Genomic DNA, 13,330 nt, shown 5'->3' with positions numbered 1-13,330 from the left:
GCCTCTTCTTATGGCAGAATCAAGAGAGAGAAAGTTCCCAGAATTCTCATGAGAAGCCCACACCCACAGGGAGGTATCATGAGGCTGTGACCTGATTGACAAGCTAGACTCCACCCCTATACTTATTTACCAAGTTGACGTGAAATTATGTAACCACCACAGGTCCTCATACAGATAAGTAGTTAGAAAAGAGAGACGTGTTTTAAAGCCTTTTTAGATAATTAGGCCATTCTTTGATATTTCACCAAGATTCAAGAAGTGGTAGGTTCTTTGTTCTTGTTTTTTAAATTATGATTTAAGCAAAAGTTTACAGAGCAAATTGTTTTTTCCATTCAACAGTTCATTCACACTTTGTTTCATGACGTTGATTGCAAACCTCATGATGCAATAGCACCCCTCTCACTTTCTGTGTTCACTCTTTCCATTTGTCCTTCTCACTTATTCTTTTGAGCATGCTGCCTTGGTTAAATGCTGCCCTTCCAACCTCATGTGGTTGATTGTTCCAAAGAGTGCACTTCACTGGTGGTGTTGCTCACTCAAGTGGCCTATCTAATGACAACTTAGAGTTGAGCCACACTAGTGAGTTCAGTTCCAGGCTTACTGAGTCATTGTCTGGGTTGATTCAGCAAGTCTCCATCAAACTTGCAAACTTGGTCCTTTCTGTTATTTTGAGTTTTGCTCCTTACCTTTCTCTCACTCTATCCAGGACCTCCTTCAGTGATTCCTTTTAGAGTGGTCAGCAGTGGTTGCTGGATACCATGCATTTCTTTTGGTGGTCCTAAGGTCTTGGAAGCTGAGATCCATGTGGTTCATTAGTGCTTTAGACTTAATTATTTCCTTGTATCTTTTTAATTTTCTTCGCTCTTTTTTATCCAGAAAGGGGAGAGACCAACAGATGCCCCCTCATATCATCACTCACAAGATTTTAAGAACCTAGTCATTCCATACTAAAGTAGAATGCTGAACATTGACATTCTGGACTCTGTTAGGCCAGTTGACCTTGGTGTCCTGCAACTTTTACACTTTGACCCTTATGTACTCCACTACAAGTATGGGTATACAAACACACATATATATGTAGAAACATAATTGTTCAACTTACACATTTGTGGGTATAGTCTCATAACAAGTGATAGTTTATTAAAGATTGGTTTCGATGTGGATTCTGACACAATTTCAATGAAATTCTTAAACTTTTATTATATTAAAATCCATTTGTCTGTCTTATACTCTGAATAGAGATTTTACCCTGTGTATGATTCTGTAATATCATAGATTGGTCATTTGATAAATATTGGCTTTGAGAGTTTATAAAGCTCTTTTAAATATTGATAAATTTCATTATGCAAGGTGGCTTCAAAAGAATTATGGAAAACAGAATTTAAAACATGTTGGAATCTTTCCTCATGTAGAGGCTTCATTTTGATCAAGCAGAACTTGTAGGTAGATTAAGAGGCATTTGTGGGAATACAACAAGGGAATTACTGCATGGTTTAAAATCCTTAAAGGTGTATATAAGGGTTTATCCTCGTACTCTACTTATTCAGTCTGCATGCTGAGCACATAATCAAAGAAGCTAGCTTATGTGAAGAAGAATATGGCATCAGGACTGTAGGAAGGCTTATTAAAAAACTTGATATATGCAGCTGACACAACCTTGCCTGCTGAAAGCAAGGAAGACCTGAAGCACTTGCCCATGAAGATCAAAGATTGCAGTCTTCAGTATGATTACAACTCAGTGTAAAGAAGATCACAGTCCTCACAACTGGACCAATAGGTAACATCATGATAAATGGAGAAAAGGTTTACGTTGTCAAGGATTTTGTCTTGCATGGATCCAAAAACAGTGCTCATGAAAGCAGCAGACAAGAGATCAAAAAATGAGTTGCATTAGGTAAATCTGCCACACAAGAGCTCTTCAGAATATTGAAAAGCAAGGGTGTTACTTTGAGGACTAAGGTGAGCCTGGCCCAAGTCATGGTATTTTCCATTGCATCATATGCATGTGAAAGTTAGACATTGAATAAGGAAGACCGTAGAAGAATATATGCATTTGAATTGTTATGCTAGAGAAGAATATTGAAAGTACCATGGACTGCTAAAAGGACAAATCTTTCTGTATTGGAAGAAGTAAGGTCATAGAGCTCCTTAGAGGCAAGGATGGCTACACTTTGTTTTTCATATTTTGGACATGTTGTTAGGAGAGACCAGTCCTTGGGGAAGAACATCATGCTTGATGAAGTAGAGGGACAGTGAAAAAGAGGTAGGCCCTCAAGAGACAAATTGACACAGGAGCTGCAAAAATGGGCTCTTGCATAGGAACAATTGTGAAGCTGGTGCAGAACTGTTCAGTTTTTCGTTCTGTTGTGCATAAGGTCACTATGGGTCGGAATGTATTCAATGGCATTTGTTGAGTTACATAATTTCATATTGTGTTAGTCTGGGTACTTTAGAGAAACAAATCCACAGAAACTCATGTTTAGGAGAGAGTTTTATATAAAGGTAGTGCGGCCCAAGCCCACAAGTCCAGCATTAACCCCTATGTCCGACACCAATCCACAAAGTCCTCCTCGATCTCACAAAACACATGCAATGATGCTGACTGCAGGAGGAAAGCTGAATCAGTGAGCGTGTAAGCATCTCAGCGCTAGCAGGGGTCTCCACACAGCTGCTCCAGCACCAAGCTGCATTGGTGCAAGTCTATGCGGCTTCTCCTTGGGATGTCTCGCAGGAAGTGAGCCTTGCCAGTTGAAGCAGGGAACTGCTGAGGCAGCTACACACTGGTGTGACCATCACAAAGCAAGAGACCCGAGAACTAGAAAGGTGAGGCTCAGAGCCATTTATCTCTCCGCCCTTCAATTAACCCTACATGTGGGGGGGGGCGGGGAAGGAGGGGAAAAATGAGGACCTAATGTGGGGGTTTAAGTGGAGAGAAAATGTTTTCAGAATGATGTACAAATGCACTGTACACAATCGATGTATGTATGGATTGCGATAACAGTTGTATGAGCCCCTAATAAAATGTTAAAAAACAAAACAAAAACCCTACGTGTGTTTATCGGCCAGGTTGGCACAATAAACAAACTACCTCACATGTCAACTTGAAGATATATAAAAGTGTAGGGGTGATATTTAACCTGTCGTTCAGGTCATAGCCTGATAGTGCCTCCTTGTGGACATGGCCTTCTCATAAAGAGGGCTCAGAGAAACTCACGCTCTCTCTGGCTTCACCTTTCCTGTTCGTGGCCTCTGTGAGAGCTGCTGGGGAAGAGCCCTGTCATGTTTCCACTGACCTTGCACCCATGCAACTTTGCACCTATGGGCCTGTGATCTTCCTGTATCCTGCATCATTGCACGTGGTTGCATGATTTTGAGGAGGGACTTATGGACTAGTATCAGATTGATGGACTTGAGTTGGACTGGACTGGGATCCTTTCTTGATACACAATTTCTCCTTCATATAAAGCTCTTCTTATAACACATATATGAGTGTCACTGGGTTTGTTTCTCTAGTCACCCTGGCCTAAATTTGTTGCTATTGCCAGTAATCTCATCAGAACAGTCTTTAAGGATCCTTGGGAATCTGTCAAGGTCATATTAGCTGGGGAATACAAGTATCTCAAAGGTCTAATGCTTGCCTGGAAGCTTGAATTATGTAATTGGCAAAAATTCTGCCAGTTTTCCTTAAGACAACAGAATAATCGTTCATTTTCAGGAAAATGTCAATTCCAAAATGTGAAAAATATTGTTTGGCAGTTGTTTCAAATGAAAGTGTTTTTATGGAGAGAGAGAGAAAAAAAGGGCCAAGTGAGCTCACAATTCAGACAATTGCACAGTGCTTTGCTTTGAGATAAGTAACTTAGTATGTAGGGCAAGGGCTTCATGCATCCTTTCCCTCTGTCACATAGAATATTTTAAAAGCATGTCCGTAAGTAAGGGTAGAGATGGCAGTTTACAGCTCCTTCAGGGGCATTCATAAGTGAAGCAGGCATTTCCCCCACCCCCCTGCATGTAGATAATGGTGAAGAACACAGCGACCCTCGCAAGTTTTGGTGCCATTGCTGGTTTTGTGGTGAGGTGCCCATTGTTTGACCACCATTGCGCTGCATCAGCAGTGCTCTTGTCAGCAGAGCGGACAGTGCGGATACTGACTTAGTGTTCTTACACAAATACCTCTGCCATGGAGGGCCTTTTGACCTCACTGGTTTTATGTATTTTCTTTCACTTAATTTTCACAATAGATCTGTGAGACCGTGGCCACTATGAGCCTCTTTTGAAATAAGTGACTACAATTCAGAGCTGTTAAGTACCAACTGCCTGAAGTCACATAGTAATAAAGTAGTATGGCAGTTAGCTTGTATGCCAACTCGTACCTGTATGAAAGGGTACGGGTGGAGTCCAACCTCTCAATCGGGTCACAGCCCATGATGCCTCCTTGGGGATGTGGTCTTTTTATAAAAGAAACACTGAAAACTCTCATTCTCTCTCCTTCCTGCTTGCTTGGTTCGGTGTCTGCCTTCAGGGGCAGCCCCATGTAGGCCATCGACTCCGGGAGATGTCATTGCCCTGCTGTTTCCACCAACCTTGCAACTCTGCACCCACCGACCTATGATATCCCTGCTTCCGGCTTCACTTTTTGGTTTCATTGCCTTGTAGCTGCATGAGTCTGAAAAGGGTTTCTGCTAGCATCGAACCCATGGACTTGAGTTGGACTGGGCTGAGACATCTTCATGATATAAAATTACTTTTTCCCCCCTAAAACACTGTTATTGGCATATAATTCACATATTATGTAATTTAGTGGGCCAATCATATTAAGGGTTATAAAATCATCACCACATCAATTTTAGAACACTTTCTTTCCTGTACTCATTGCTATTCGCTCCCTATTTCCCCCCAGCTCTCCCTCCAAACCCCCAAGAAACCATTAATTCAGTTACCCTCTCTAGATTTACTTATCCTAGATTTCATATACAGAAAAGCATTCCAAAACAATAATAGCAAAGTAAAACAGCAAAAAACCTCAATCGAAAACAAAGCAGAAAACTACAAAAAAGTAAAACAAATTTTAAATGGGTTAAAATGATAAGGTGTTAAATTTTAACCTAACTGCCTCTGCAACAATCCACTTTCTAATGCACCTTGCATGGTAGATAGCAAGGCTACTCACATCCCTGGTCGTTGGTCAGAGGGGATTTCACTGGAGGCTTAATAAATTTACTTCTTGATACTTACACATATCAGTGTCACTGATTTTTTGTTTATCTACACAACCCAACCTAACACAAGTAGTGAAGCTTGGATTTGCACCTGTTTTCTGAGTCTAGGGTTTTTGTTCTTTTCATAGACTGTCTCCAAAGTGTGGAAAGGCTTGTATTCTCTAGAAAGGACTTTCTCTAGCAAGAAGGGTATGGGATAAAGCTTATTTAATAGATTGCTTGAAGCTTAGATACTTAGATATTTGCTGTTTTCTATGGTATGTTGGTATGCAGTAGAAAATTACTAAACTTTTCTGTAGAATAAACACTATCATAATAACGTCATTGTTGTTGGATGCCTTCAAATCTGTTTTGATTCACGGCAGCCCTGTATACAACAGAACAAAACATTGCTCGGTCCTGCACCATCCTCAAAGTTGTTCTTATGTTTGAGCCCATTGATGTCGATGCATCTTGTTGAAGGTCTTCCTCTTTTTCACTGCTTTGCTACTTTACGAAGCATGATGTCTTTGGCCAGGGTCTGGTCTTCTCTGAGAGTATGTCCAAAATACATGATGTAGTCTCTCCAACCTTCCCAGTTTGCATAAGGTGCATCCTGGCTGTACTTCTTCCAAGAAAAATCTGCTTGTTCTCTTGGCAGCCCATGGGCCTTTCAATATTCTTCGCCAGCATCATAATTCAAGTGCATTGACTTTTCTTTGGTCTTTCTTGTATTCAACGTCCAGTTTTTACATGCATGTGAGTTGACTGAAAGTACCACGACTTTGCTCAGGTGCACCTTATTCCTCAAAGTAACATCTTTGCTTTTCTTAAGAGGTCTTGTGCAGCAGATTTTCCCAATGCAATGATCATAATAATAGTACTTATAATACTCTAAAAATTAGTTAATATGTGTTATATGTTTGGACCTATGCTGTCACAAAAGGACTACCCAATAGATTTAACTTTTATTATTTACACAGATAGAGATAGGGCTCAGGCATTCCAGCTGAGGGAACAACTTGCACATAAACCTAGAAATTGTGAGTTGTGTGAGTAATATGTACAATATAACTCACATAAAAGAGTTCATGGACAGGGAGGGAGGGGAAAAAGAGGAGCTGCTACCAAGGGTTCAACAGAAAATAAATCTAGAAAATAATGATGACAACATATGTACAAATAATGTGTGATACAATTGATGTATGGATTGTTATAAGAGCTGTAAGAGCCCCCCAATAAAACGATATTTTAATTAAAAATAGTTCATGGACAAATATATTGAGAAATAAGACTGGAAAAAGTAGTTCTGGACCCAGAATATTGCTGTAAAGCTATAAAGTAGTATAACATTTATATCTCTAGGACCTAAAGTAGAGAATACCAGAAAGATGTTTACTTGTATTTCATCGATTATGCCAAGGCATTCGACTGTGTGTGGACCATAATAACTTGTGGATAACCTTGAAAAGAATGGGAATTCCCAAGCATTTCATTGTGCTCATTTGGAAGTTGTACATGGATCAAGAGGTAGTTGTACAAACTGAGTAAGGGAATACCACATGGTTTAAAATCAGGAAAGCTGTGCACCAGGGTTGTATCCTCTCACCATAATTGCTCAATCTGTATGCTGAGCAAATCATCAGAGAAGCTGGATTATATGAAGAAGAATGACATCAGGATTGGAGGAAGGCATAATTAACCTGTGGTATGCAGATGCCCCAACCTTGCTTGTTGAAAGTGAGGAGGAAGTGATGGACTTGCTGATGAAGATCAAGGTTTGCAGCCCATAGTATGGTTTACAACTCAATGTAAGGAAGATCAAACTCTTCACAACTGGACTAATAGATAACATGATAAATGGAGGAAAAGTTGAAGTGGTCAGGGATTTTGTCTTGCTTGGATCTACAATCAATACTCATGGAAGCAGCAGTCAAGAGATCAAAAGACATACTGCATTAGGTAAATCTGCTGCATAAGACTTCTTTAGAGTATTGAAGAGCAAGGATGTTACTTTGAGGACTAAAGTGAGCCTGACCCAAGCCATGGTATTTTCTATTGCATCATGTGCATGTGAAAGTTGGACATTGAGTAAGACCATAGAAGAAATAGGTATTTGAAACTGTTGTGCTGGAGAAGAACATTGAAAGCACCACGGACTGCTGAAAGGACAAATCGATCTGTATTGGGAAAAGTAAGACCAGAGCACAAGCGTGGCAAGACTTTGTCTTACGTACTGTTGACATGTCATTTGGACATCTTTCGGAGACCAGTCCCTGGAAAAGGACATCATGTTTGGTAAACTGAAGTGACAGCAAAAAATGAAGGCCCACGACAAGATGGATTGACACAGTGGCTGCATCAATGGGCTCAGGCATAGGAACAATTGTGAGGTTGGTCCAGGACTGTGCAGTGTCTCCTTCTGTCGTTCATAGGCTCTCTGTGGGTCGGAGCTGACTTAATGGTACTTAACAACAACACTACCTAGGACAATGATTAGTATACCCCTCCTCATTTATGGACATAGTTAGCCTCCAAAGACCAGATGTCAAAATGGAAGATGACTACATTAGTACTTAATTTACATCATTACACAACTGCTGAATTTACATGATTTTATAACCACTGAGGATCATGGGCCAGCCAAATTGGCACATAAGCTTAACCATCGCATCCTCTACTTGCATTTTGACATTCATTATTGCTAAATGTATGTCGCTAATGCATCAAATAGTTGGATGGTAGATTTTTATTCTTTTTGTAAATGTGAAATATCAGATAACCAGGTAGTCAGTTGTGAGGAGTAGGTGCTTACTTATGCATGGTGTGTATTTATGTGTGTACTATCTTGAGTATTAGAATATTTGAGTTAATTTAAGAAAGGAAATTCTGTCCTTTATCTGAGCAACTTATTGGAGAAAGTGACCTAAAGCTAGAAGAATGGATAGGTTTTTACGTAGTAAAAATACTAGACTATTAGAATCAGTGAAGTAATGTAGCACTAAGCAGTGAATTAGTCAATCAAGTGATTGTACTGTCCAGGAGACTGCAAGTTACTTGAGATCATGCATTGTCTTTGTTGGCTGATTGGACCCAAATAGACATTTGAACAAAGTGTCTCAGCATTTAATCTTGTAAACATGGCTGTTGTGTAATGTTTTTGTTTCACAATAACTTTCAGAGAAAAGCAGGTCTTCCTAATTAGAGTAATTCTTCTTTTTACATCCATTACAGAACAGGCAGGTAACCACTTCCTTTTGCAAACAGGCAGTAATTTATTCTTAGCTGTTGTTTGTCTCCAAAGAGAAGAAAATGTGACTTCAGTAGAACAGATTTCTAAGCAATGGGTCAAGAATGGTAAGACATTGTAATGGTTTTAGAGTCTGCTTCTGTGGCTTGTTGATAGTTGATGTTTAGTAGACTCTGACTCATGGAAACTCCTTGTACAGCAAAGCAAAACGTTGCTTGGACCAACGCTATCCTCCTGCTGGATGCTGAATTTGCATTTCATGAAGCAGCACATTGCCATCTTTAGTAAGCTTCAAGTCTCTAGCACCAGAAATAAGCATCTTCATGGTCCTTAGGTTGATTTTGAACATGTCCTGCAGCTCCCAGATGGTGCTGTTATGTTAACCACCAGCTCTCCCTGGGCTCAGGCCACTTCAATGTTGGGGTTCAGGGTTTCACAGCCAACATGGTAGGGCCAGCAGAGGAAGAGGAGGAGAACCTGAGTGCAGAAGCCCCATACCAGCTTAGCATGGCTTGGAGGCAAGATTGGACCCTTCTGGAAAAAGTTATTATTTTTGTGATAAGTTGTTGCAAGTAGATTATTAATCTGGAAAGAATAGATCAATAGATCACATTAAAGAAATGATACAACTGAAAACTTTCCTGCTAGCCTCGTGGCTTTAAAATTTTACTTCCAAACATGGAGACATGGATAAAAGGTTTTAATTTTTATATTCTTTTATTTCAGCTCGTGATGCTGATGAGCGAGAGAAGTGGATCCATGCCTTAGAAGAAACAATTCTTCGACATACTCTCCAGCTTCAAGTAAGGGTCTTTACGTGACTTCTGGATAACTCATTAGTTTTTCTTGGTTTCTTGTTAATTTTCTTGGTTAATTGTGATGAGAACTTTCAATTTCTGAGTTGTTCATTTTTTACTTTTCTCTAGTATGATTATATATAGCAAAGTCATTCTTACTTTCTGGAGTGTAAAATAATGATTTTTGCCCAGAGACAAGATCACCAAGGCAATGTTGAAAATGAAATGTTACAACAAAATGTGCCAGTTTCATTTGTTTATTTAGTGTCTGTAATTGGTTATAGAAGTCCTGGTGAGGTAGTAGGTTAGATGTTGTTCTGATCAACAGAGCAGAACTTTACAGTCGGCTTCTGTAAAGACTTATGGCCTTGGGAACTTTATAGAGCAGTTCTTTTTTGCCTTGTAGGTTCACTCTACTCTAGAAAGGCAGTGGATACATAGCTGCGTATTGACATATCTGACTACATAATTATGCATAGCATTAGACAAGTGCCAAAACATTGATCTAACCTTCTTTTTCTAGGTGTTGGCAGTTATCATAGGGATGACAGGGAGTAAAAACTGAATCCAAACTAGTTTAATAAGAAAAAGAAGATACTCTGGCTTAGGCATGGTTTGATGTTGGACAGGTGTCTTGAAGACCCAGATCATCGATCTCTATTTCTAGGTTCTAGTGTCTATGGGTTGACATAATTTTCAGATAAATTCTGCCCTTGTGATGGCAAGATGATCGCACCATTTTAGTTTCATAATGTAGGACTCCCAAGCCAAGAGAAGTCCATCATTCTGGTCACCTTAGCAAATACATTGCTGGTTAGTTAATAGGTAGTCCCCTCAAGACAAGGTCAGAATGGGGAAAGAAGGTGCTGGCTGACACAAGCAGGAACGTCTCTCTGCTTTATTCAATACCAGGAATTAGTTTGATAAGACAAAATGGTAAAACTAGTGCACAGAATTTAAAATATTGTTTAAAATTTAAACATGAATACTCCAAAAACTGAAGCTTACTGCTGTGGATTCAATTATGACTCATAGTGACCCAATAGGACAGAGTAGAATTGCCCCTGTGGGTTTCATAGACTTAATAGGAATAGAAAGCCTGATCTTCCTCCCTCAGTGGCAGGTGGTTTTTGAACTGCTGACCTTGAGGTTAGCAGTCCATTATGTAATCCCCTATGCCACCAGGTCTTCTGGCTCTAATACTAAACCCCCAAACCAAACTCACTGCTATTGTGTTGATTCCAACACTTTGTAAGACAGGTAGAACTGCCCCTGTGGGCTTCTTGGGCTGTACCTCTTTACAGGAGTAGAAAGCCTTGATTTCTCCCTCACAATGGCTGCTGACCTTGCAGTTAGCAGCCCAGCCCATAATCACTTTGTTACCAGGGCTTCAATACAGGGGTCACAAAATCAATATGGCTTCATTGCAGTTTTGTGTGACTTTAATTGTATACCCATTACTTCAAAAGTCTTATTTGGCTTCTTGGTGATTTCTAATTGAATTCCCACCACTGGGAAAAAAAAAAATCCACTGCCATTGAGTTAGTTATGACTCATAGTGACCCTGTAGGATGGAGTAGAACTATCCCTTTGGGTTTCATCTGGTTTCTGCGGGAGAGCTGGTGGGTTCAAAAGGATGACCTTATGGTTAGTAGCCTAATGCACAACTCACCACACCACCACAGCTCCCTGAATCCTCACGGTGGGTTTTTCTCATGAGTACGACATTATCAAATTACCGTACAACCTGATCCCTTCTCTTTTTTTTGTTGCTATTTTAAAAAATCGGATCCCTTCTTTATGGAAAAAAAAAATTGTGACTTCACTTATACTTTCTCTCCTCATTTTTTTTCTTATCTTTAAAAAAAATGATCATTTTATTGGGGGCTCATACAACTCTTAGCACAATCCATTCGTACTTCCATTGTGTCAAGCACATTTGTACATTTGTTGCCATCATTATTCTCAAAGCATTTGCTTTCTGATTGAGCCCGTGATATCAGCTCCTCATTTTCCCCCCTCCCTCCCGTCACCTTATATTTTAAAGAAAAAAATGTTCTTACTCTTGCCCAGTGTTAACACTTCACTCATACTCTTGACTGCATGATGCTTTCTATTGGGTTGTGGCTTTAGGCCATCTAGCAGCCCTCACCACGAAGGATTCACCTAGTGCTTTTGTGTTGTTGACACCCCACCCCCATTACTTTATCTCTTTGGATTTGCATCATTAGACCTATAATTTTTCATTTTGGATTTTACCAGTTAGCTGTCTCCTTCTCTTTCAAACTGAACATGGCCAATGCTAAGCTTTTCTCCGTCTCCATCTCTTTACCTAATGTTTTCTGTTTCTGTTCATGACAACAGTAATCGCTGAGCCTTTGAGGTTTGAAAGCTGAGAATCTCTGTAGGTGATACCTTCCAACCTGCCAGACCTGGGGGCCCTGCAGTTACAGAATCATTTGCTTCTACCTCTCACTTGGGCTATATTTGCTGCAACCCCAGTTCAGGTGTTCAGTACAAACTGCCTGTGCTATTTCTGGATCCATGCTGTTGCTTCCGGGCTTGTACCTGCTCCAGTCTTCAAATTCTCTCTCTTAGCCCTTTCCAGCCATGGAAGGCCCAGCATATCGGTTACCTTCCCCCACACCCCCACCATTTTGATAAGCATGTCAAGCTGTAAGGTAATAGATATACTGGACCTCGACCTGGGGTTTAAAGCTATTGTTATATATGTAAGTTGTTGTTATTAGGTGCCATGGAATCGGTTCCGATTTTTAGTGACCCTTAAGTACAACCAAATCAAACACTACCTGGTCCTGTACTATCCGCAAAGTTGTTTTCTTTTAGCATAAAAACAACAACCACCTCCCTCACTATCATTGATTCAATTCAGACTCAGACAGGGCAGAATTGTCCGGATGAGTTTCTGAGATCATAGCTCTGTAGAGAGTCTTGTCTTCCTCCCTCAGAGGGGCTGGTGGTTTTGAACTCTGACCTTGTGGCCAGCAGCCCCACATGTAACCACTATACCGCTACTAGTCCCAGGGTGGTTCCCAATGTCAGATACTATACTATTCTTCCCTATCCCACTCCCCACTCCCACCTCACCCCACTCCTCTCCTTAGTATATGCCCTCACTTCCCTGGGTTCTGAGATTGGATACTATAGCTCACAGAACTCAGGACGCTTCAGGAAGTCACTCATGTGGTTGTGGGTGCAATGATTCCAAAATCCAAAGTTCAAATAACCATCTCTAAGATCTTACTCTTTCTCAAGACTTCAAAGTTCTCCTTGCTTCTACCAGTGCTCATTTAGAAAGGGCAGGTCACAAAAGGAATGGCTTTGATGGAGGCGTGGTATTTGCCTTTCAGCAGACCGTACCCCCAAGAAAGCAAAGGGTGGTTTGTGATTGTAGTCATACCTACTAGTAAAGTGAGACTCAGAATATATCTCACCTTCCTCCTATCTTTTGTTGTGGTTAGATGCTGTTGAGTTGGTTTGGACTTATGCTCAACCAGAAGGAAACATTAGCATAACAGAACTCCCTCCAAAAAGGGGATTCTAGCCAAAGGCATAGAGGCTAGAATTGTAATCACAAAAGGGATTATAGGTACAATGGTTATCTTAATCAAGTGACCACAACCCACATAGTGAGCTTGCAGAAAATGCCTGTGGCAGGGAGGTTGTAATTGCCCCCAAATCCCCAAAACTTAGAATGCATTCTTTTTTTGTACCAAAATGGGATACTGAAATGCAGCAAACATAAAAACAGGTATAAATTTTATTATGTTTATGATTTTATGCAACTGTGCTATATATACAAAAGAAAAAGATACAAAAACACAAGGCAATAAAATGTACATTAATATGAATTGGATATGATGTTATGACTTTGCTTAGGGGATTAGGGGGTCAATAGTATAAAATTGGAGCAAACAATAAACTTCAACCTACAGTATGAAAATGGTACTATAAAGATATAGGTTCTTTTTAAATTTGGCGTATGTGGAATGTGATGACTCCATCTATTCTCACTTCTGGGAAACTGTTGGGTGAGGAGGGTCCCCAACAAATCATCACAGGTC

The 13,330-nt window shown here is 40.2% G+C and overlaps 1 protein-coding gene across 9 annotated transcripts in view; it reads left to right on the top strand.

The window, feature by feature from the left end:
- Window positions 1–13,330, top strand: part of OSBPL9 (oxysterol binding protein like 9) — a 158,860-nt gene that overhangs the window by 75,782 nt on the left and 69,748 nt on the right. For all 9 annotated transcript variants that reach the window (XM_004699432.4, XM_004699431.3, XM_045291890.1 and 6 more), the window contains exon 4: window positions 9,175–9,251. In XM_004699432.4, the coding sequence (XP_004699489.1) occupies window positions 9,175–9,251 (77 nt within the window). The remainder of the gene's footprint in view (window positions 1–9,174; window positions 9,252–13,330) is intronic.

The sequence above is a fragment of the Echinops telfairi genome, unplaced genomic scaffold, assembly GCF_000313985.2.
Source record: "Echinops telfairi isolate 266 unplaced genomic scaffold, ASM31398v2 ScPeMD7_443;HRSCAF=831, whole genome shotgun sequence".
In the NCBI taxonomy this organism is placed as follows: Eukaryota; Metazoa; Chordata; class Mammalia; order Afrosoricida; family Tenrecidae; genus Echinops; species Echinops telfairi.
The sequence above is the reverse complement of the archived record's forward strand: the minus strand, read 5'-3'. Positions and strand labels throughout refer to the sequence as shown.